Genomic DNA, 26,293 nt, shown 5'->3' on the forward strand with positions numbered 1-26,293 from the left:
GTCCTATGGAAAGCAAATGACAGTGCATTGAAGAAGTTTGGCTTTTACTGATACTTTGGTTAGGGATACTAGAATTAAACATGATACTGATAATTTAGAGAAATAGGGCTATGTGGAGTGACATGGAGCTTGGTCTGAGCTGATACAGGTTGATAGGCAATGAAGATTTTACGAATTTTCTATCCAGCAACCCATTCAGAGTGAAGTAGAGACTAAATTCGAAAGTTCGAACTGTTGTTTTGGATGTGTTGGCAGTGCTAAAGAGCAGCCATGTGTATTTATAAGTGACAGTAGTAGTCTGCCCTTTCTGCTCTGCTACCCTCACAAACGACCACCTGCCAGGCTTAGAGCAGACACTGCCCAAAGAGGCAGCACTTAGCCGCAGACAACAGACTGTAGAATCAGGGTGCCAGCGCGTGTGAATACCAGAAGAGCATTGTGATTAAATTGCTGGGATTGTCTGCAGTTTATAGTGTCTGGCAAGGCCTTCAGTTCAGATCTTGAAGATTACCCTAGCAAGCTGTCCAAAACAACAGCTAACTTCTGCTGAAGTTTTGGGAAAGGTTATACATCATATAATGAAACTTTATTTGCAAAGTCATGCCCGAAGGCTTATTGCTTTTATAATCAAGTATACTACTCAGTGCAATACAATAGAAGACAGACAACTGTATGGAAAAACTTATACTTCTTCTAGTAAGTTCATTTGCTATTATGAATAACTATTAAACCCAGGTCAGAGAATTCCAAAATTGTAAAAAAAAAAAAAATTATCAAACATTTATTAGTCATCTAGTTTGTCCATGAGTTTTGTTATATTTTAGAAAAAAAAATTATAAAGAAGCATTCACTGTCTTTTTTGGAGAACAGAAAGGGGGCTGTTTTGATGTTTTACAAGGTAATTAACCTGTCTAAAGGCAGCCATATTGACACGTTTATAAGGTTAAATATGACCATGCAGTTTCCGCTCTGTTAACTGTGGACCAAGCGGTCCACTGAGCAGAACTAACAAGGTCAATTCCAGTTTCTTTCATGGCGCTCAATTGGCCGAAATCAGCCTGAGTGTCCCTCGTAATCCAATCAGCTCAGTCGGCTTGGCCAGTTTTTTGATCGACACATTGAGTGACATTGTAGTCTTTCAGTGAGCAAGTACTAGTATATAGAGACAAGTGTTTATGAAATGGTTTGAATTTGTCTGCAAAAATGAAGAAGAAAAATATATTATTTTTGCATTTGTTTCTTAATCATATTAAATATTTTTATCTATTTCTTCCAACTCAAACATGCGATGACAGGGAAAATTCAAATACAGAAAAAGTGCCTTGAATTGATTAAGTTTGTTGTAAACATTTCCTCTTTTTGTTCTAAAAATAAAAGCCTTCCAGAAAGTCAATACAATGTATTTCCTGGAGCCTGAAGTCATGTTTTTAGTGTATTTCTTCCACTTCCAAAGTACATTGACAGAGAAATACATGTACTAATACGCAAAAATTTGCTGTGCCTGAATTGATTAGAAATCTGAGTTTGTTACAAACATTTCTTCTTTTCGTTCTAATAATAAAAGCCTTCCAGAAAGTCAATATTTCCTGGAGCCGAAGCCGTGTTTGATTCCGCCTTGGGGAGGATGAGATCAGGTGATTAATGGTTCATGTAATCATGAACCTGCCACTAGCACAACAAAGGCACACCTGGCCACTTACCTTAATTGATAACGTAGCATGCTCTGGTTTCACCTGCCACTCGCTGACAAATAACAGCCGGGATATCCCATTGTGGCGGGATGACGTTGACTTATGATCATAACAAGGAGAAGGCTTGCCGACCAAGTTCATGACTATAAGGATAAAATCTAACATTCAGCTATTCTGTTTTTAAGAGCTACAACAAAGGGACATGTGTAACAAGTACACAGATTAAGGGGCAGCACTCAAGGACAGTACATTTCGATCATTCTGATTGGTTGTAGATAGCCTGGGTACCATCCTGGTTAGTTTACGTCCGCTCCTACAGTCGCAAAATTTGTTTAGTATCATTGCAACCTGTTTAGCTTGGTACCCAGTATCATGGTTTGGACAGGCTTCCTTTGGGCCTGTAGACTTCAGTCCCCACTGCTCAACTAGGGAGTTTCATACCCATAGCCCAGAGTTTTGCATAACAGGAGTTTGATTAGCCCATCTAGTACCTGTGTGCAAAATCTTATGGCGAGCCTAGTTGAACTGAGCAACGAGGAACATCTACAGGCCTGAAGAGAGCCTGCCCAAATCACAACTGGTTTTGCCTGGAAGCTTTGATGCACTACTGTACTTTAAATTTTCCAGGAAAACTATTGACAAAGTTGTCTCTTGTACATTGTAGTCGCAGTTTTGTCTAGCCTGGTTACCAAACCTATAACTGCTCCCGAGTCGTACATCCTATTTGCGGAGAGGATGTAGGATTCAGGAGCTATAAATATAATAGGTTTGGTAACCAGGCTACAGTATTATTACCTGTTATATTCTTATAAAAACACTTACTTTTTCATGAGGTTGAGAGAAAGGACAGTAATACGGTGGGTCAGAGTGGGATATGGAATGGTTTTACATGCGTTGAATAATTCATGCGCTGAGTGGACACCTGGCCTGGACCTCACTAGGACAGTACCAGTGCGCACACCTGGCCACTGTAATTGATGATCTCTCGTGATAGGACAGCGCCGTTTGTCACTTGCCTTACCCCAAGATTAACGACCCCATCGCCACCACGTTTTGTACCCTCCCAAAGGAAAATTTTTCTCGTCTTAACAATAGTGTAACAGTGATGATCTTCAATCTTCAAGATGTTCATACATACACATAGGTTTTCGTCACTACATGCCACCACCAGGGCTCGAAAATTTGGAGCTGTACACAATTGTTTTCTGTGCTGTACACAATTGTTTTCAGAAAAATTATTAAAATCAATGTTATTAAAGTACTTTTCTTTAGAAATGAAACAAAATTAGTGTTTGCTGATATTCTACTAACGTCTTATTTTATCTTATATTGTGCACCCAAAAAGATTTTTGTGCACCTAATCTTTGGTGCACCTATTCCCCAAAATGAATTTCGAGTCCTGACTGTCCTTCACAAGTTGTGACAAACTCCGATGGGACCTTGTGATTCGCATCAGATAGAAGCTACAGTAGAATGACATATATTATTAATCATGCATAAGGGGATGCATGGAAGTTTAGCAGATCATGAAAGGCAGATGGCTTGAGTCATAGCACCCGTCATTCCGACCTGTGTATCACTGATAAAAACTACTAATATTAGAATACGAATAAGTAGATAATAGAATGATAATAGAATCAAGGCTTTGGTATTTGTTTGTTTGTTAATTTTTAATAACTGGTAAACAGCCTCAGGCGTTACAAAACGTCATTCCAATCTATGTATCACTGATAAAAATACTTTCTAGTCTAGTTGTAATACTAGAATACAGATAAGTATACACTGATAATAGAATCAAGGCTTTGGTATTTGTTTGTTTGTTTGTTTTTAATAACTGGTAAACTGCCTCAGGCATAACACACCAGTTCTGTGCAGAACGTACAAGCTGTACCACTAACAGCATATGGACTCGTTCTCTTTTCTATACACATCTGGCTCAAGGTGTGGCTCTCCTCAAACATGGGACTTCTGGCCTTATGTCCCATCTGACAGGATGTCCCTAATATTACCAGAGCTAGGTACTCATTTTCACCTGAGTCATGTGAGGAAATAGGAAAAAAATGTTTTGACCCGAAAGGCTGAAACCCAAACCTCTGCTTGGAGAGTAGTAGTTGAAGCCATCTGCCATGATCTGGGCAATGTCAGAACAGGTGTTACACCAACACACCCACACCCAACCTGGAGGCAGCCTGTTACACATGCAGCCATTACTCTAACTGGGTATCTTTTACTCATCATAGTAATATCTATAGGACCAAATGACTTTAATATGACAGACATGATTCAGAAAGGCCTGTATCAAATGGACTTTAAAAAAATCTTTCTTAGAAAAAAGAAGTAGAAGCATTTATGAAATTTTAAGCAGGCTTTTGTAACGTTTTTTCTGAGGCTTAGCCCAAAGGTTAGTGTGGCCATGTCGGCAGCTGTCTGCATACTCACCATTGTAGCCATTGTCCCACCGTGACACATCCATTGGACACAGGTAGAAAGGGACATGACCTGAGCCGACCCCACGGGACCTACCACTCTCCTAACAATAGAGGGGTGATGGCATCAGGGGCGCCAGCGTTTAGGGCACAGGGCTTCATCTATGGGTGATGGAGAAAGAAGTGTATTTTTAGTCTGGAGGAAACAAAGGGCTTGCAGTTCAAGACGGAGTATTCCACTTTTAGTGTCTTTGTGTGTGTCTCTGCAGGGGTTCGATACTATTAATGTTGAGGCATTTCTTACAAACTTTTATGGGAAAAAATTCCAAAGCAAGATCTGTAAACAAAACGTGTTAGCATATAGCACCTGACTCAAACTCTCAGTCTGTAGCGACTGTTTTACTCAAAATGTCCGAATATTTGATGAAATAAATATCACTTAATTTGTGATATCATCAGAAAATTGAAGCAATTCATTTACACAAGAGGTATCAATAACACCACAACATTTTTACCCTGTGTAAGATTTGTAGATAGCACATCTTTTAATTGTCTTTTAATATGGCCCAATTCAGTGATTGTAGCTGCAATGGCATATTAGATATCCCTTACTTTATTATAATCTGTTATTCATTCATTCATTCATTCATTCATTCATTCATTCATTCACTCATTCACTCATTCACTCATTCACTCACTCACTCACTCACTCACTCACTCACTCACTCACTCACTCACTCACTCACTCACTCACTCACTCACTCACTCACTCAAGATGAAGTTCATATGTTGCTCCTTTCTTGCAACTCCCTAGGTCAAGGAGGTTTAGCATGCCCAATTAATTCATGTTTTCCTTGCCCGAGATGATCAAATGTCTGTTCGACTGACTGAGCCATGCCCAGACAGGATGTGCTCCAGTCATTTCCAAATCCATCTGGCCTGAATTTGAGCGAGCCCGTCTTTCCTAGGACGCAAACTGGTACAAGGTGGTGCCAAGGCTCAGACATACTTCTGTAATTATAGTTTATACTTTTACTGTGACAGCCCAGATAGAAATAGAGTCTGTACAGTCTCTCCATCACAATAGTTAATTTCCAAGATCCCAAATTCAGAGAAACAAGAATTCTAGAATTTGAGCAAGCGGTGACTTTCCTAGGACGCAAACTGGTACAAGGTGGTGCCAAGGCTCAGACATACTTCTGTAATTATACTTTATACTTTTACTGTGACATTAGGTTGTAACCCAGATAGAAATAGAATCTGTTCAATCTCTCTGTCACATTTTACAGTCAATTCCAAAGATCCCAACTTCGGAAAAGAAGTCCAATCTTTTTTAATTGTATTCTCTAAGCAAAACTTCGAAATTTTAGCGGAATTGGCAAAAGGACATGATATTGGCAAAACATGACATTAACCTTAATTCTTTTATTTACACAGAAATGCTTGTATTATGAGAATAATCCTAAGGATTACCATTGTGAGTAAAATTACAATGTCTCACTCCATAAGTGTGGAATTGTTAACTTTTATTAGATTCTGTAAGAATTCCTAAAGAGAGCCATATAAGAGGGCCTGCATGGGGGGTAGTGATTACGAATAATTTTCGCTGCCTATTACAAATTACGTTAAAGTCTCAGAGCTGATTACGACTTTACGACTTGCGGCTAATGTCCAATTACGAATTACGTTGATTTTTGTGGAGGCTGCCTACGAATTACGAAGTCTAAAACGGCCTGATTACGCCTTACGAAAAAGGGTTTTGCCGGCCCTCATATAACTCCTACTGAAGAGGCTGAGTGGGTAGTTGGAATTTTGGGAATCTGGATCTAGTCATCTCTGGGGCTAATGCAAACACCCTGAGATTGCTGCGTGCTCCCTGGAGCCAGCCAGCCTCCAGCACATGGTTCTAGTTGGGTCTGGCTGTGCACCCCCTGGAACACATGGTCCCCACCTGGGGGCCTGGATGGGCTGGTCCTGTAATGTAGGTAAAGCCCACAGGGACAAACCATTAGTGTAAAAGGGGGTGCAAGGGGTATCACGATGATGAGGATGCAAAGTTTGATATGATGATACTGAAAGTAGGGAACTCTAGAAAGGAGGGGACCATATGTACATTTTGATGGGAAAAATAAGTCTGTAAATTGTAAGAGGCAGCTTGAACTGCTACGTCATTGCAGTTGCATCACAGATGCTGAAACTATGCCAAAAACTTTGGAGTTTCTCTGAGGCTGAGCAAGGGGTTTCATAGGATACTCCACCAAGAAAAAAAAATCAAGTCAATGCTTACTGATCAAATCACAAATAGGGATGCTGGTGGGGTTTGAAACATGGATGTTTGTCACCTATTGATTGATTATACTGTCTTTGTTTGTATAAGATACAGTATGGAAAGGAGACTGGAAAGACTTTTCTAGACTAGAGCCCTAATCACTTAGTCCCATCGTCATCCTTTTTTATGATGATGCTTTTTACTGTACATCAATACAGGTCTTGTCTTCAATATCAGTATACAATGAAGATGCTGCCTCAGCAGGCTCGCCTCAGTTCACAATTTATCATTGCGTTATTCCCCCTTACCTTGATTCAGGTAAATGTCCTTGTCAGCTGGTATCCTAAGCCTACTTAGCATCATTAAGATAAGACAGACTGCCTGCACAGAAGACAAACACATGCATCTTGTCAAGTCTGCCAGCCCATCTTCTCCCAGTCTGGCCACTGTAGCCAATCTGTGGCGCTGCTCCTTGGAAGTTTCAAGTTCTCTCCCCAAGGATACCTGGCCCTGTCCTCACCCCTCCACACATGGAAGTTGTTCAGGGGAGGAATGCGGCTCTACCCTTGGGCCCTGAGCTCCTATTTCTCCCATTCAACAAAACTCCAGTGTCCCCTTCAAACTTCCTCAGTTGAGCAGAGCTTCCAGCCAGGGCGTGAGCATCACACCCCAGATTGCTACCAGATGGCGGAAGAAAGTCTGTATTTTCCTTCTTCGTTCTTTCCAAAATTGTCCCTTCTTTTTCTCCCACTAACCTTAGTACCTCTGCTTGTAAATGATTCTATGTTATGCCCTAATGCTATAGGTGTATCTGTATGAGATAGTGTACAGTAAGTAGTATAGTAGGAGTATTTGAAGTAGAGTTATGGGGAGGGGTGTTGTCCCTCCTTGCTCGATGGAACCCAGGCCTGTTTGTGTAGGAAGATTATAGTTCCTTCTGTCAGAGATATTTTGCTCAGGAAATAGGTTGACAATAACCATACTTGATCAATCAATATTTCCATAATCAGTGCTATCTTTTGTCGTTTACATCAGTCATCAAAAATTGATAGTGTGATTGATTGATTAAGTTCATGACTTGTCTAATTGTGATGAATTATGGCTTATATAATGGAGAGAAGCTTAGATTGATTCCACATATTGTTGTTAGTTCAGATCAGAGCATGTTTTATGTACAACTTTTCGCTTTAAAAACAACAAGCTCTGTTGACAGAACCTATCTGTTGACAGTACCATGGATGTACATTGATTCCATATGTGTACATGTATGTTGGTGACATGCTTCTGCCAATCACTTATATTGGTCCCAATATGTGGTACTACCATTCACCATAGACCAGCCTTGTTTTTTTTTCCACGAATCATTGATTTTGCTACTCCCTCCTCACTAAAGAAAAAGTCCTGTCTGAAGCACTGGTGATTTTAAGAGGGCCTGCATGGGGGGATCCTAACAACATTCTATGCTAAATTTTGAGAGCCAGCTACGTATTACGCTGAATTCAAGAAGCCTCCCCTATTAGTAGTATTACGCTTTACGATAAATTCTGGGTAGCTACAACGCATTACGTAAAATAAAATGGCAAATTACGCTCTACACAAAATGTGCCAATTACGAGCGTATAGAATTAGAATGGCCGATTACGCTCTACGGAAAAGGGCCTGCATGCCCCCCTAAAAATCCTCCTGTCTGAATCGCTGGTGATTTTAACAGAGGAGCTTCTGAGCTGTTGGGATGTCGACATTTCCTGTGTTGTTCAGGTTCTTGGCTCACCTCTGTACAGTCAGAAGTCAGCTCACCAGTCAAGTGCCTTTCCAGATGGGCTCGACAGAAAAGTCCACCGTAGGTCATCGCGCTAGCTCATGGAACAACTTCACTACTCTGTTTGGAAGGTCAAAAGTTGTCCCAGCTTACCTTGCGCTGCATGTAGGTCTTCTGGATCAAAGACGTGGAAAATATACACAGGGGCAGGCGTTGGCAGTCGCAGTAGAACTTGAAGTTGAACTATTACGGAGTTGGAAGTGGCAGTGTAGTTGGTTACAGGTTTTGCTCAGTTATTGTCTTCGAGTATGTATTCGGTTTGGCTGTTGGGGCCCGTGTGTACGTCAACGTTATGTCTTGATTATTTCTCAGCGGATTTTACCAGGGGTAGACATTGGCAGTCACAGTAGAACTTGAAGTTGAACTTTTAAGGAGTTGGAAGTGGCATTACAGCCTTTGCTTATTCGTCAGAATAGAATGTATTCGGTTTGGCTGTGGTGTGGTTGCGTATGTAGTACTATGTACGTCAATGTTATAACTCGATTATCAAAGATGTGGAAAATATACACAAGGGCAGACGTTGGCAGTCACAGTAGAACTTGAATTTGAACTTTTAAGGAGTTGGAAAGTGGCTTTACAGCCTTTGCTTATTCGTCAGAATAGAATGTCTTCAGTTTGGCTGTGGTGTGGTTGCGTATGTACGTCAACGTTATAACTCGATTATCAAAGATTTGGAAAATATACACAAGGGGCAGACGTTGGCAGTCACAGTAGAACTTGAAGTTGAACTATTAAGGGGTTGGAAGTATCAGTGTAGTTGGTTACAGCCTTTGCTGATTGTCTTCGTCAGAAGAGTATGTATTTGGTTTGGCTGTGGTGTGGTTGCGTATGTACGTCAACGTTATAACTCGATTATCAAAGATGTGGAAAGTATACACAAGGGGCAGACGTTGGCAGTCACAGTAGAACTTGAAGTTTAACTATTAAGGACTTGGAAGTGGCAGTGTAGTTGGTTACAGCTTTTGCTCAGTTATTGTCTTCGAGTATGTATTCGGTTTGGCTGTTGTGTTGGTCTGTATGTAGGTCAATGGTATAACTCAATACTATATATTATTTGTTGGCGTATTTTACCAGGGGCAGACATTGGCAGACACAGTAGAACTCAAGTTGAACTATTAAGGAGTTGGAAGTGGCAACTTGGGGTTACAATTTTTGCTTATTGTCTTCGTCAGAAGACTATGTATTCGGTTTTGCTGTGGTGTGGGTCTGTATGTAGGTCAATGTTATAACTTGATTATTTGTCAGAGTATTTTTACCATGGAAAGATGTTGGCAGTCATTGTAGAACTCAAGTTGAACTATTAAGGAGTTGGAAGTGGCATTGGAGTTGGTTACAGCCTTTGCTGATTGATTGATTGCGTTTTGCCATTATCAAAATGGTATCTGGTAGAGATAAGGTTGACAGAAAAGCCACAAACCAATGTGAAATGAATATCACAGCAGCGGAAGCCACAAAAATAGAAGTTGATAAAAAGAAACAATAAACACAAAAGTGGCAGATTTGAGTTTTCCCAGATAAATTAAGAGCAGTTTTCTGAAACTCCAAAATGATGAAAACTGTAGACTGAACTTCCTTGCTGCACTAATCTGCAGTGTAAAGTGGGTCTAGTTTTTGATAGGACAGGGAATAACTATAATGCAATGTCGGTAAGAATCAACACCAGAGGTACAGTCCTGCTCCTAATTATACCTTGGCATTTTTAAAACCTTGACTGCTAGTATATTTTACCCCCTCCCCTCCCGCTTATGTCTTCCAGATGTTTGGCAGGATGCTATCTCTGGCATTTCCTTGGTCAGGTTACTTGTTGGACACTACTTCGCTTCTATCTCTGTATAAATAGATATTTACAAGGCGATGTTGAACCAAGGCTAAGATCTAACAGCATTACTGCACACGCCTTTGAGATAAGACAAAGCTTGGGGATCATATTGTCGGTAAAGCGAGCCTTCAGTACCAATATACACGCTGTTCCTGGATCAAAGCCACAGGGACGTTCGGGTTTGGACCTTGCACAAGAGTTTTACGACCTAGAAAAACTTTGACATCAGGTTTGGATGTGATGTTTTGTTCGTGCTGAAAAAGTGTTTCTTGTCTTTTCATGAATGACAGTTACGTTGTACCAACAAAGTTTTCTTCTCTTTTCCTTTACAAGAGTTAAAGGACCAAAAAAACTTTGACATGAGGTTTGGATGTGATGTCTTCTTCGTGCTGAAAAAGTGTTTCTTGTTTTCTCGCGAACAATGTTAACGTTATATATACTAATGAAGTTTTTCTGTTTCTCCGTTGTTCTTAGGCCAATCAGGGTCCAGAGATTATTATGACTTAGAAAAACTTTGACACAAGGTTTAGATGTGATGTCTTCTTCCTGCTGAAAAAGTGTTCCTTGTTTTCTCTTACGAGCGATGTTTACGTTGTACATGTACACTTCATTGATTTGTACTAACAATGTTTTTTCTTCTCTTTTCCGTTGTCCTCCAGGCCAATCAGAGCCCAGTATGCCTGACTCTCCCGACTCGAACAGCAAGTCACAGACGAGCACGTCCCCCGGAGCGATGCCCCTGTCGAACGCCCAAGCGCAGGGGATGCGGGCAGTCCCGGGAACCTCCGCCACTGGTAAGTGTCTGTCAGCGCTACAGGGTTGTCTGCAGAGATTCAGGCTATGTCAGATCATAGAGTGATGGTGGTCCTGTGGCTCCTGTCTGGTAACTACTGTCACCCAGGCTCACTCTCATCATACATGTAAGACTGGACACTTTAGTCTAATCCAAGGCTGCCTGTGTTCTCTTCAGATGGTACTATGGTTTGTTTCTTTGTTTGTCAGCGCTCCAGGCTGTCTGCAGAGATTCAGGCTATGTCAGTTAGAGTGATGGTGGTCCTGTCTGGTCAGTTACCAGATACAGTCAAACCTGTCTATAGTGGTCACTCAAGGGACTGGCCAAAATTGACCACTATGGCCAGGTGACCACTATAGAGAAATGGCGGTTAGTTGCCCCCCCCCCAAGTGACACATGCTTTCAGTACCATTGAACAAAGATGTATTTATGTCTTTATTCTCAAACATATGAAAACATTCATTGCACAGGTAAGTCTCTTTTCAAATGTAACATTACATGTTATAATACAATTGTTGTTCTTTTGCTTTAGTTGTGGGCTTGAAAAAAAAATTATGTATCAAAACTGCATGCACTCGACATGATACTACTGAAACCTTCCCACTAAAATATACAAAATCACTGGTTGCCATTTACTGTTCTTGTGTACGTGTAACATCGATGTTACCTACAGAAAACTTGAAAGGGAATCAAGCAACAAAGTTTCTGTCGACTCCAAGCCATGTTTCTTCCGACTGCAAACTCCTTTAATCTAGCTCCTTCGACCGGTAATTCCCTCTCACTCGCTGTCAGTTGAATCACATCCACCTTGTGAAATAAGTTCGACGTCTGTCTTTCCGCTTTTGCCATCGTTTCTCCGCAATCGCCACGTTACTAGTACCGTAAGTCGAAAAGTGGAAGAGAATGACATCGCCATGTTTTTGTTCTTTGGTGAGTGCTTCGCATGACCGACATCGCCACAACGAATTCCAACCATGTAAACAAGATTTTTTTGTACCAAGATGCTGTCCATTTAGTTAACAGCAAAATAATTGTTCATCTGTTGCCGTTTATTTTCCGTTTTTGGTCATTTTTGAACATGAAAACGTAGCGAAAACTTTCCTTTGTTTACGGCTTCGGTTTCTTCCGGCGTGGGTTGTCTGCCTCTGCCATTATGCCAATGTGGTGGTCAACAAAAATAGTGCTCCTTTCAGGCTTACATATTTTGTAGAATATTCACTACAGACTTAAGTTTACGATGGAAATTGATTTTAATAATGTATTCCAAATTTTTGTAATGTAATCACGCCATTTGATGCTATAAAATTAAATAAAAGTCGGTACATCTACCTCCAAACTAATGGAGTCTTCCGATGACCCCAATTGACCTGATTGTTGTTGCAGCCTGCGCCATTTTGAAAAATCACGAAACGCATTTTCTCAGCCCAAATTTCTTGAATTATGCCCGTGAAAAAGGGAAGTTGGCCACATATTTATGCTTTTCAAGGAATCGAGAAATCAAATATGGATATTCGTAAGTTTTTTGTAAGGATGATTGCCGCAATCTTCGCCGAGTCCACTGAAAGCACCGCGGCACGCACGGCATGGTGTTTCAGATATCAAGGACGTCAACACGAGCGACCGCAAAAATTTCGTGTCAAAATCAAGTTTTCCTTTATTTCATACACATCTGGAGTCTAATTTCAGTTCACATTTTAATAATGTAGCGGCCACAAAAATTATCACAAGGCTTGATTGAACGTCCTAACGGCCGTAGCCCGAGGTCGGGTGGTGTTACGTACGTGGTGCTTAGCGGGTAACGGCCGGCCAGCCGTGACCGCTATCGGCGGTGTTGACAGCCGGCGGGACCGGAATGGGGTGACCGCTGACCGCGTTGAACAGTGACCGCTATATACGCGATTCTTAATGCTTACGTCAATGGGAAAAATTCAAGGGACCGGCAAAAACCGACCGCTATGGCCGGGTGACCGCAATGCCAAGGTGACCGCTAGTACAGGTTTGACTGTACTATCACTGTCATTATAGAACCGGACCCTCTCCGAACTTACCGGTATATAGTCTAGTCCAAGTCTGTTTCTGTCCTCTTCAGATGGTACAATGGTTAGTTAGTTTGTTTGTTTGTCAGTACTCCAGGGCTATCTGCTGAGATTCAGGCTATGTCAGTTAGAGTAATGGTGGTCCTGTCTGGTCCTGCCCGGTCACTGTCATTGTAGATCTCTAACTGGACCCAATACGAACTTATAAAGAGTCTAATCCAAGTCTGCCTCTTTGTCCTCTCCACATGATATGATGGTTTGTTTTTTTGTTCGTTTGCCATTAGTATTATATTCCTGCAGATCTACTATGCGTACACACCAGACCAGTGCAATGATTGCATTAGAACTTGTATAACCCTGGGAAAAGTATCAAGATGTCTTGTGAAATGTTCAAGCAAGTTCTGACACGTCTTGTAAAATGTTCAAGCAACTTCTAGATCTCGAAGAGGTCTTGCAAAATGTTCAGGCAAGATCTGAGACGTAAAATGTTTAAGCAATTTGTGAGACGTCTTGTAATATGTTCAAGCAAGTTCTTAGACATGTTGTAAAATGTTCAAGGCAAATTCTAGATCTAAGACGTCTTGTAAAATGTTCAGCCAAATTCTTACTCTACTAATCTTAGATGTCTTGTAAAATGTTCAAGCAAGTTCTAAAGAGGTCTTGTAAGTTAGGCAAGTTCTCAGACATCTTGTAAAATGTTCAAGCAATCAGTTAAACCCTATCTCTGCCTGAGTCTGCTGAATGTAGATCGACCTTCAGATGTCGTCAGATTCCTTTCCAATTTGCCCAAAGGGGGGAGGGGGGCATGTTGTTTGTAGGCAAAGTGTTCTTATCTCTGTAAAGTTGTGTAGCAGACTGGCTCTGCATACTTCAAGGAGAGTGGCATACTGCCAGAAGAAAGAAGTCGGTCTATAACGCACCAGGAGAGGGAGTGAGTGTGTAACGTGTCTTCTTGGTTGTTCCACATCGCACTGGACTGACTTCTTGTCAAGACGGAACCCATCTGTCATTGAGCCCAGGAACCAACTAATTCCTCAGCCCTTGAAAGGTCCTTTACCTTCTAATTTCATAGCCTCTAAATTCGCCCTCCCCAGCACAAATCTTTCTGAAGTATGGACGATTGAAGCCACCTGTGGCGGTGACATGCGGTGTGGTGGGTGACCTTGGTTTTGGTGGTGTTTTGGTGTAGTGACTAGTGGAGCATAAGAGAGGGCCCGCATGCTCTTTTCTGTAGAACGTAATCGGCTGTTTTAGAGCGTAATAGCTGAATTTGTTTAGAGCGTAATTTATCATTTAGTTCTAAGTAATGCGTTGTAGCTACCTGGAATTTGTCGTAAAACGTAATGCTTCTTCAGCGTAATACACTAGCCGGCTCTCAAAATTTAGCGTAGAGCATTGTAGGGACCCCCCATGCAGGCCCTCATAAGATAGGGAAGTGTTTAGGTTCCTATGGTGGAGTAGCCATTTCACGGTTGAACTTGAAGTTGGGTATATGCCCAAGGTCAGGTTCATTGGTGGAGGAAGACATGGGATTCTAGGAACCAGTGGAGTGTCTTATTATAAGGTAAACATGTTTAGTTGTCTGTTACGATAACCTTAGCACATGCCAGTTGCCTTTGAAGTCTGAATCTAATACATTGTATTATAATACATACAGACATTACTTCACATAGGATACCCGTATTACATTTGCATTTAGTGTATGTAAGAAGTATGTCTTTGCCCTGTTAAATTTTCTCATACATTGTTAGATTGACATGATTTCAAGCTTTTTGTATGTGAGGTAAAATACATGTATGCTGCCTTTACTCAACTTACATGCTGTTCTATGGAGATCTGGAAAATAGCAGAAACAGTGTTATTTTTGAAAGGTTGCAGATTTGGGTCAAGGATTCCACCATAGTATCGTGTTTGCAGACAAACAGGAAGTTCAGATTCAATGTTTTGAATTCCTGGGAAATTATCCAAGGTTTGTGTCACTCTGCACCTGTCACTGTGCAGAGGAATGGGAGGCATTTGTTCTACCAAGCTATAGGAGATTCAAACTTCATCTCCAAGCAGATCCTAGGGTGACAAAAAGACAGTATCCATTGGCCAGAGACTGAGGGTCCATGCGCGTTGGTTGGGGTAGTGCCAAAAAAAGGGCCATATATTAAAAGGTAATGAAATGATCTTTTTGGAGAGTTCCAACCTCTGCTTGGAGAGTAGTTCAAACTGTAATTTCCAACACAAAAAATTGGACTTGAACAAATTTTCGACTGAACGGTACCAAGTACCAACTCTTTGTGAATTAATGAGCATCCACCGCTTCCGTGACGTCACGTTATGTAGATGACACACGACTTGGTGAGCAGTGGATATTAAGTTGCAGAAAGTCTGTGTCGGCCCAGTCTTTGTATACAGATCTAGATGAACTTTCAAGATAAGTTTGTGGTTTGGTCCTATGTCTATGGCCTCCTTGGTTCAGTAACACTACCCTGTCTGTGAACTTGAATTAAAAAAAAAATCAAAAATATTTCGGACTTCTGAAATCTTTCATATTCTTATTTCAAAACATTATGAAGATCCAACAATCCAGCTTTACTGCTAAATCTATAGTATAAAGACGTGGTGTCATTATGTCATGGCCACTGAGATGCAAAATGTACCAATGGTTTGTAACAATCATCGGTAATAGCTAGCTGTTGTTAAGAAATGCAACCGGCATACTGAAAACTTACCTTTCAAATATGCCTAGCTTGTGAGCCGTGGAATTAATGGTCACATAACTTCATTCCTGCCATGCACCTCCAGTTAGGTATGTCCACACCTGTCTGTCTGTGTTGCCTGTCACACTTAGTATACCGGTACCTCCAACCCTGCACAGTTTCTGTCCTAGTCCCAATTAAAGTATGTCACACACAATATCATTGATTGTTCAAGTAAGTTCATAACGGAGACCCCAAATACTTCCTGGATCTCTGTTTTTTTGTTTTCTTGTATTTGTAGTGAGCCAGTTGGATATGAACTACATATATTGTATATAAACTACCTAGGAAGAACCTTTGCTGTCACAGACTGAGTGATTACATAGTTATTTAATAGGACAAGAAGTTCAACTGCAGTACCTAGGAAAGTCACCAGAGGGCCAAAGATCATTCCCAGTTTTCCTCACAACCTACTAGTATTTGAAACCAATCCATGAAGCCATTCTTGAGTTTGTTTGGTGTTAGAAACCCACACACACACACAGACACACACACTCACTAACACACACACACACACACGCACACTCACACACACTCGTGCACACACACGTGTATACTTTGTGACATTCTGGTAGCATATGTCCCATTTAAAAAGTTAGTGGCAGTGTATAGCCTGTTGGATCCACCTGTTAGTCTCGTGTACCTTGTACAGAAAGGTGTCCTTTGTCATGCTAAATTGTAACATCTGTTGATGGCCTTGAAAAGCTCAGCTGTCATCAACACAGCCTTGACTCTCCAAACAAGTTGTTGTGCTTGTTGAATTTCTGTGAAGGCGCTGCCACTACAACATGGCTTGTGAGACAGGGCTGTCACAGTCTGCGGGCTTGTCATTGTCAGGAGATGTTATTCTTGTAGCAGTCCGCAAACCTGTGGCTGACATTGACTTGAGAGGAGGATAAAGCTGGTATTTTTGGAGCACGTTTGCCAGATCGTACAGCGCCTGTGCGAGACCTAGACATTTCACGTTCTTTGTTGGATGTTTGCTCAAAGTTGCATTGATCAGAATCTTGCCCGTTCCATCACAACATTTGAAAAGGTTCTAAACAGGTTATAACTTTTAATATGATTTAAAATTGGGTACATGCAATCATATACCGGGGATGGGTGGTGGTAGGGAAAAGATTCCCTAGACTGAGCCACTTACAAGAGGGCCTGCAAGGGGGGGTCCCGACAACGCTCTACGCTGAATTCGGAAACCTCTCAATTACGCTTTACGATAAATTCCAAGTGGCTACAACGCATTACGTAGAATTACAACACCAAATACGCTCTACGCAAAAATATTAGAGCGGTCCGTCTACGCTCTACGTAGAATCAAAACGTTCGATTACGCTCTACGGAAAAGGGCTTGTGGGCCCCCTTACAAGGAGGGATGGTTCTCTCATAACCTGGACTGGACTGTCCAATCACAATCATGTGTAAACAGGCAAAATGTTGAGAATAAAAAGATTAGAAACTGAACATTTTTTTTTTCAAATTTGGAAACAAAAAAATGGTTTTGTTTTCTTGCCTTTTCAACGGAGCACCAATAGCAAGCAGTCAGTGGATGCCTTTCACTTCTGGTTTGAGTGACAGCACACACCTGGCGGCAACTCAGTTGCTGCTCACAGTATCTTTAGTGGCTTTCTTGTGCCAGTGGCCTTCCCCTAATTATAAGAGACAGATGCATGACACTAAAACTTGGACAATAGTTTAACTTTCCCCAGTAACCAGTAAAGAACTAGCCTCCACCAGCCCTTTCTACATAAATACAGATCGTAGAATTGGGCAAAAAAGAGAGTAAAATTGGCCAAGGGAAGGTTGTTTCTTTCCCTCCAAAGTCAACTATAAGACAGCAAACTTCCTTGGTAAATATTCTCCTATATAGCCAGGGTAGTTAGTCTTGTCGAGACTAGTAAAGAACCAAGAGGTTTATAAGTTGCTGCAGCCGACGAACAGTGAACCAGTGAAATTGTTAAACTGCTGGGGTGGAATCTGGGGTTATGGGAATGGAAGGGCTCGGGTTGATGGGGCATGACAGCTGCCTGGTGCCTTCAAGTCTGGCCGTGTTGCGAGCATCCACCTGCTGGGGTCTGTCTGGGAGAACCAAGTTGACAGAGACATGCGCCATACAGACTAGCCAGGACCATACACAGCCAATCTTATGCACTATGCTGTGTGTAGCATGCATATTCCAGTGGTTAGTGACCCTCCCTACCTTTGGACTGAAAGGTTGGGCGTTTGAACCCTGACATGCAGACTTACCATACACCGCCAGTACTAGTCTTTCACACTGTGCTAAAGCAGTGTACGTATGTGGACATTGGACGTTGTTGCTAAGATTAGGAGTGGTTGCAGCTCATGGTTGTATCAATTTCATGTGGAAAAAAATTACTGTTATTACTCAGAATGAAGGTCAGTAGTATATAGCTTGTGCAGTCTAAAGTCTAAAGAAGGATGCAAGTATGTAAACCACCAAAAAAATCTGTAATTGCTCGGAACCACTTTAAAGCCTGTTGACAGAAATTTGTATGATATGGCTGACCTTCACCTAACCGTATGCCTAATGAGAAAGCCCCCCCTCCCCCTTAGCGGAGAGTTCGCCTGGAATCCCCTAACCTGTGTATTGTGTACATCCTGTAGGCCTGGAATGGCAGCAATTTTGATGCCCTGCGCTGCTATTTGTGGAGGTGTCCTTGTGTATTGGTACGGACAGGCGCCTGGTGCCTGGCAGTCTGTCCTGGCTGCCCCCAGGATGACAGAAATGCACCTGCATGTGCTCAAACCACCCACAGGAACAATGCTGCTGCATGCCACACTTCCCAGAGACTTAGTCACTTACACTTTCCACACACAAGAAAAATACAGCATGGGACAGACTGTTAGGGGGTTCTGTCTCACAGCCTGATATTTTTATAACATAAGAGATTTCGGACATAGGTGTGTAATTGCTCAAACCACCCACAGGAACAATGCCACTGCATGCCACACTTCCCAGAGACGTACACTTTCCACACACAAAAATACAGCATCAGACATAGCCTGGATGCCAGCCACTATCGCGAGTAGGTGAGAATCTCTTCGGCCAGAGAAGCCATACGCCCCGCAAATCCCGAGTTGGCACCCTAGCTCTAATTATTTCCTTGCTGGTGTGAAAGATAAAGGGTTTGGGCAGATACTCTTGTAGCAGACATTAGGGCTTCTTCCCAGAAGAAAAATCTATCGATCATGAAACGCCAGCGTCTGGCACCCAGGCTACAGTAGACGGCGACTATTGGGGGGGTCTGTCGTCTTGTTAAACCCTCCCAACTTGATATGGTTTTCTTCAAAGATCGCGTGAGTTTCTGCATTCCTGTTTCCTTCGGCTTTGTCTAACACGGCGAAACAAAATCCTGGCAGATATCAGAAAAGGAAGTGGAATATGTTTTTATGCCTTGTTATGTCGGTCCTGGTACCTATAGCCAAACCTGTTTCATCTAAAGGTCTCTCGACAAATGACACACTAGACATAACCCAGCTGCTGTTGACTTATTCCAGCCAAATTTTCTCAACTATCATAAATGCACTATCTGCTGATGTTACTTTTTATTCTTTGAGACTAAACCAATAGATATGTTTTTAACTATTGATTTAAAATTTCATATCTATATCATAATAGTAATACAAATAGAAAACAATCATATTGATCAATATTTCAAGTGGCGTAGAGATGCCAGCCAAATTTTCTCAATCACAAATGCACTGTCTGCTGCTGATACTTTTTATACGCTTTGAGACTAAAGCAATAGATATTTTTAATAATAGTTTCAAAATTTCTAATCTATATTATTATAGAAAAATTATATTGATTAATATTCAACTTGCATATTACTAGTAAAGAAAGTAACTGTGCAGAAGAATGTGTGTGGAGGGTCAGCGGCAACAGTCTTACAGCAGCTGTTTTTTGTATGGTCTGCCGCCTGGTCTATTTGTTTCCCAACCTGTAAATACTCTCCCTGATAGTGTACATTTTCTGGCTCCAACAATATTGTGGCTCTGGTCCTCTGGGCCGCTCTGCCCCACAATTTATGCCCCACTTCTGGGTCTCCACAATACCCTTAAATCACTGTTGACAACCTCACCCCAGATTGGACCCAGCAAAGAGGGCCTACAAGACCTTTTTCGTAAGGCGTAATCAGGCCGTTTTAGACTTCGTAATTCGTAGGCAGCCTCCCCAAAAATCAACGTAATTCGTAATTGGACATAAGCCGCAAATCGTAAAGTCGTAATCAGCTCTGAGACTGTAACATAATTCGTAATACGCGGCAAAAATTTTGCATAATTCGTAATCACTACCCCCCCTTGCAGGCCCTCCTATAGTGGGAACAAGGGAGGGTGGGATTTTGTTTAAAAAGAGGAAACAGGGAATGATTGAGATTCGTTCAAAGGAATGTCGTCTTGGATTATTTTAGCGCCACTCAAAGGATCTGAGAAAGGGCTAAAAATATATTTCAAAAGGACGATGACAGAGCACAGTTTTGTGTCCCTTTGATGCTTGCCGGCGTATCTGTATCATAGTGTTTACTTCAGATAAAGCAGATGTTATGGTATTCATACGTGTATCTATGTATGGCATGCTGCTATAACACTTGTACCACGATAATCATATAGCATAATTGACGACAGGACTGTGGATTGCAGGCAATATCATTTCTTACATCCCGCTAGCATAATAATGCACAATTTGCATGATTCTGTCCCAATCTAGTAAGCATACTACAGTAGAGGGCCTGTTGTTATAAAGCAGTCCATCTGACAAGTATAATTTTGTTGGCGCCAGGCTATATTTTGAGCCGTCTGAGAGTTCTGGACATTTTATTTACTTGGTCAGCCACTTGTCCCTGTCAGTTCAGTTTGTGACAGGTGCTGACAAGTCTGGGAGACAGCACAGCTGGCGCCACTCAGCAGCTGTCCATCAAGCCAAACCAACCATCCTGACTTCTTCAGGTCAACAGCGGTTAGCTGTGAAAGTTAATCCAATTTCGGAAAACGTGGAATGAGTTGTGTTTTAAAGGCTGGGTTGGTTAGAATACTGCGGTGGCGTATTTCATACATGCGTAAGCTGACAGGTCAGGAATTTTGTTTTCAGTTTGTTTTTTCTCTCGCTCAGAGGTAATTGTGTTATTAAGACCAGGCCTGCCACCCATGTGGAAGTAGCTAGTTCCTTGACAAGTTATTGACATGTGTGGATTAGGGAAGTCTGTCCAAGGAATCCTCTCTTGAAGCATGCAGCGTATCCTGATGGAAAATAGCCTGGGTGCCAGACCTTTGCGTTCATAAGCGATAGATTTTTTTTTCTGGGAAGAAGTCTTAATGTCCGCTACAGTATCAGCCGCCCAAACCCAGGCTTTACAGCCTTTTATGTGTCACAACGGAAAGAGATGATTAGAGCCAGGGTGCGAAATCGGGGTTGAGGGCGTCCTATGGCTTCCTTGGCCAAAGGGGTTATCACTCATTCGCAGTAGAGGCTGGAACCCAGGCTAGAAGGAAGAGGGAACCTTGACATAGCCTACAAGTGTGCGGGGAGAGGGGGGCTGTTTTGTGTCCCAGCTGCTCTGGCCATCATCTGCCCAGATAGCAGCTGTCTGCTGTGGGGACAGTCAGTCTCCTTGGCAACCTTCCCCAAACATGTTTTTCATTCCTGCCAGGGTCTCGACTCTGGTTATCTTTAAAGAGGGTGCCATGTGGCACTGTTTTGATCGGGCAGGGACGGGTAAAAACAGACCAGCCCTCCTGCCTTTCTCTTCTAGTATTTCTGCTTATAGTATAGGGCTGTCTCACACAGCCTTTCATCTGTATCTGTATAGCTGGTATAACCGCCCTTCGGCGTTACACACCAACATTGTACGTTGTATTCCATCCTCAAAACACAACCCTCCCTAGCCTCTACCAGGTTTCGGAAGGCGGCTGGAAAGAGTAGAAATCGGCCAAATAGAGAGAGATAGCATGCCAAGGGATCCGAAGTTTTTCAAACTCCCTTGGCATGCTATCTCTCTATTTGGCTGATTTCTACTCTTTCCAGCCACCTCCCGAAGCCTGGTAGAGACTATCCTGTCCTCACATAACTGATATTTGTTACAAGTCGCAGTCGGCGAAATTCAGCAAAGCCATAAGGAAGTGATAGGATTTTATAGGCCGACTCCCTGGGATTGACAAGAAAATACCACAGGATCTGGCAGAGGAGGTGTGCGTGCGTCGTACTCCATCCTCGAAACACAACTCTGCCTGCCATTGTGTCCTCATGTAACTGATATTTGTTACAAGTCACAGCAGTCACCAAAATTCAGTAAAGCCATAAGGAAGTGATAGGATTTATGAGCAGAAGCAGCGGAGGCAGGATCTGCATGGATCTGGAACAAGTACCTACTTGAGGAAAGGCGCAAGCGAAGCGACCGTTAGTATTCACCTACGACAGTCACCAGCCGTCAGGTGTTTCGAACTCTGACTCCGCTTCGAACTTCGAACGCTGCACCAGTAATGGAACAATGTTTTAAAAGTCAATCGTCAGGATTGATGGCGACAGCTCACCAGTGGGTGGTGGTGTTTTTTGCACTGCTGGCCCCCCACCCCGAGGGAATATTGAACTAAGGGCCGAAATTCCCCATGACGGGTGGCGTTCAACTGACGAACCCACTGGTGAGGCATACCACTACCATCATACAAGGTGTGTTTTTTAAACTAGGCTGACTCCCAGGGACCGACAAGAAAATACCACAGGATCTGGCTGAGGAAGTGTGCGAGCAGTTTTCCATCTGGCCCTGTTCGCCGAGGCTTGGCTTCTTCAGCAGCTGTCAGGACTGGCGACGTTCAGTCTGGAAGGACAGCTGGAAATCTACTCCAGTGGCTAGTCACAAGTACACAGATCTCCTGGTATTTCCTCGGTAGTAAGAAAACCATCTGGACGCACTCCCCCCTCATGACATGGGTGTAGCCAGCCTGTCAGGCCTTCAAGGATAACCTCTGGTATTCCCAGTTGGCTCATTCCATTCAGTTTTCAAAAGGGGATACCACCTAAAAATGTTTTGTTTTTTCAATAGCATATCAAGTGAACAGTGAGACATTTGGAAATGTTTAGTCACTTTGACATAAAAATCAGTTTGCGTATGCAGATTTCTATCTATACAAAAATGCCATGTACTTGGTTTATTTGTATAAGCCAAGGTTGGACCTGTTTCCCCCCACCCCCTGCAATGGTTGAGTCCCACAGCAGCCCATACATATAGCCTTGCCCAGGTTTACAGTACAGTAGTTGTTGGGAGGTTGGTCCCAGGGACAGGGCATGCTTCTCCAGACTGTGGTCAGGATGCCTGCGGCTCGAGATTCTCCCGATTCTGCCATCTGGTCTGGTTCGCAAGTCTCCGGTATGTCGCTAGCTAACGTCTGGTCTTCATTAGACAATAATAACGCCCTCATTTTTTTTTTTGTATCCGAAAATATGGGCTATTTTGGTCGCTGGAACTAAAAAGGTCACAAAGCAGGATGAAATTGTTGTTAAAATCCTGGTCAACGTCTAGAAAGAATAGACGCATTTTATGTTATGAATTAGGGCAGTTAAGATCCTTTTCCTGTACTAGGAATTATGAGTATGATTATGATATGACAATGCACACCTGTATTTACTATTAGAGAAGATCAAGGAAAAAGCACCTGTTTCAGAATAGGTACATGTATAGTACTGTGCTTTTATTGTAAAAAAAAAAGGAGGGCCACTTGCCAATGGTGTAGTATCTGTCTGAAAATTAGTACAATATATTTTTATATAATATGTATATATTTTACACCTATATATTATTACTTGGAGAAAGACCGACAGACAAACATTGAAGGCAACTCAAGAATTTGTACTAAATTGTAGTGAAAATTTTGCCCATAATAACTATACATGTATGTATATAGATTCTTGTGTTGTTTTTAATCATAATATTGAAACAGGATCTGGTGTCATTTTCTTCATTTATTGAAAACAAATTTTGCCTGGGAAAAAAATCATTGTTTTTGATTACAAGGAATTTTACCACCGAAAAATACTCCCACAGAAGAACTTGCCAAGTATCTGGAGTTTGGCTCTATATTTTGTAGAGCTGAGAGAGAGATTTGCCCATCTGGTTTGTGTATCATAAACATGACAGTGAGTGTGAGTGATGACAGTGGTTGAAAACAAATTTTGCCAGGGGAAAAAAATCTTTGTTTTGTTTTTGATTACAAGGAATTTCATGACAGAAACACTCCCTAAAAGAACTTGCTAAGTATATATATATATATATCTGGAGTTTGGCTACAATGTATATTTGCAGAGCTGAGATTTCCGGAATTCCGTGGGTCGCAAATTAGATATTCTATGGCCTGGGATCTTCTCTGGTATACTATCCCTTTATTTCGGCCAATTTCTACTATTTTTCTAGTGATCCGCGGTGCCTGGTAGAGGCTAGAGCTGAGAGAGAGAGATGTTCCCATCTGGTTTGTGTATCATAAACACGGCAGCGGTTCCCTGCCAGGGCTGGCGACATTTTGTCTGCCACTTGCTCCCCAGATCTGGAAAAGTTTTGCAGCTTGAGCTCAAGGTGGCGGACCAGAGTCACCCCTCCCTCTGGTTAGGGGCCTCAAACCAGATGTGCCTCTCTACATCACCAGTAAAAGCCATAAAACATCTCTTTTGTATTGATTGAGCGAGTACTGTAAATCGGGAAATGATCGCAGTGGTTTTATTTTTGCAGTCTCCTACTAGTACTACTAGTGAATCCTGATAAACATAGTGAATATGTTCTGTATTTCTACTATACTAGATCTACTGCTATCATGAAAATTTTCACATTGACACTCTGCACTATAGTGTAGTGATAGTACATGTATAGCCTTGGCACCATTCTAGTCAGTGCTGCCCCTTCCTACTGAAAAAACTTGTTGTGGTCTTGTCATCTGTCTGCTTTTCTTTCCTCCAGTCCTTTTTACACTTTTAATTCTAGTACATGAAGTAGTATATCTACATTTGTAACTGGTTTACTCCCAGGATCTTAGCAACAAGAGCTAGTAAATAAAGAACCATGACCTTGATACTTGGTACCGCCCTTGAACCCTCCCTTTAAGAGACTTGGACAATGTCCAGACTTTCATCAGTTGGTAATTTATAAAGCCTTTCCTTGGCATTCAAAGCCTACAGTAAATGGTGATTTTTTTCAGAATAAACACTGTTGACAACTTGACAGTGAGTTTGCTTACAAGGTAGCTCCCCCTATGAAAAATGACTTGTACTGCAATGACTTGCTCCACTGATCAAAAGCAATTGCTGCATTGGCCCTATTCACCATATAACTACATGTATTCTAGCTCTTGTCCTTTGGCTTGTTACAAAGATGTTGCCATTGCCACATGGCCTGTAGTTGGGTATTTTTGAATCCTTTCGTATTAGTCCTTTCAAATACTAGACCTAGTAACAGATGTGTTCAGCATAGACAAACCAGGATGCACTTGACAACCCCTTTCAGTGGTTATGGATTGTGTTCATGGTTTCCAGTTTTCATCACATAGAAAATGTCATCTAATCAGCCTAAAGAAAGCCCATCACTCTGTTATTGGGAATGTTAAAGTTGTTTAAGATAGCTATTTATATCTTCATGCTGTCATATTGCATAGAGGCATATGTCTGAAATCCAGGCTTGTTTGGCTGCTGTCTTCCTGTTCATTTCCCTAAAAGTAGGACTTTTCCTGAGATGAAGCCATCAAAACAAGGCTGGTTTCCAGACTTATGTGGGTGGACATTGCTGACAGCTGTCACAACTGACCTCACCACAAGTTTCATCTATGTGTTATTTCTATGCTCTGTTGTCCTTGGAGGTTAATCGTATGTTTTTGCAAGATATTATCCTAAGGGAGAAAGGTATTCATGAAGGTTATTGTTTCTAATTGGTGACTACATTTGCCTTGACCAATTAAAAACATAACTGCATTCAAAGTGTCAACCATCATATCTGTATCTGTATAGCCAGTATAAGTTAAAACCGCCCTTCGGTGTAACACACCAGCTTTGCAGGCACACGGTACAGTGGCAGCTGGCTACGTTACACTGACCTGTTACACCTACCCCTTGAGCATCTAACTCTAAACATTGTTTGGACTACTAGGTAGCCAGTCTTGCTATCAAATTAAGGTATTGATGAAATAAAAAGATTGAACAAATGAGAGGGTATGTAAGTCTGAATTGCAATGACATATGTTTGATATGACAACACTTGTTATCAACTGTATTACGTAAGAGAGGACAGCTGGTGGGAAACCACACACACGTTACAACCTGCTGTCACACAGCCCATATTGTACCATGTCCCTTGGTCCATGTGTTTGGTCTGTCACATGGACCAGACAAGATTGCTCAATAAGTAATGAAAGTTTATTGCAAATACACACCCGAGGGCTAATTATAATTGCAGGTACAAACAACATGTATGAAAAAAAAAGAAGAAACACAATGTCATGAGAGACTACGTCTAACATTATACATTGTACTACATTCTACTACATACATCGTAACCTAGAGCACAGTAGTGAGAAAGAGTCCTTCCTACATTGCATTATGAATCCAGTATTGATTGAGGGATTGTCAGACGAACATATTGTGAGGGAGAGTTGTAACAGATGTGGTGGGTAGAACACATGTTGAGGAGGACGTACATGTAGTCTA

General features: G+C 41.8%; 1 protein-coding gene across 11 annotated transcripts in view; it reads left to right on the forward strand.

Annotated features, from left to right (window-relative positions):
- The window catches only part of LOC109480535 (protein CBFA2T1-like), a 149,775-nt gene that overhangs the window by 109,847 nt on the left and 13,635 nt on the right, over positions 1–26,293 (forward strand). For 9 of the 11 annotated variants that reach the window (XM_019782754.1, XM_019782750.1, XM_019782746.1 and 6 more), the window contains exon 2: positions 10,684–10,818. In XM_019782754.1, coding sequence (XP_019638313.1) covers positions 10,701–10,818 — 118 coding nt within the window. In that variant the 5' untranslated portion in view covers positions 10,684–10,700. Of the gene's footprint in view, positions 1–6,968; positions 7,084–10,683; positions 10,819–22,863; positions 22,980–26,293 lie in introns of those variants that run through there. The other 2 variants (XM_019782748.1, XM_019782755.1) reach the window with 2 other exon arrangements.

This window comes from Branchiostoma belcheri, unplaced genomic scaffold, assembly GCF_001625305.1.
Source record: "Branchiostoma belcheri isolate BF01 breed outbred unplaced genomic scaffold, Haploidv18h27 scaffold51, whole genome shotgun sequence".
NCBI lineage: Eukaryota > Metazoa > Chordata > Leptocardii > Amphioxiformes > Branchiostomatidae > Branchiostoma > Branchiostoma belcheri.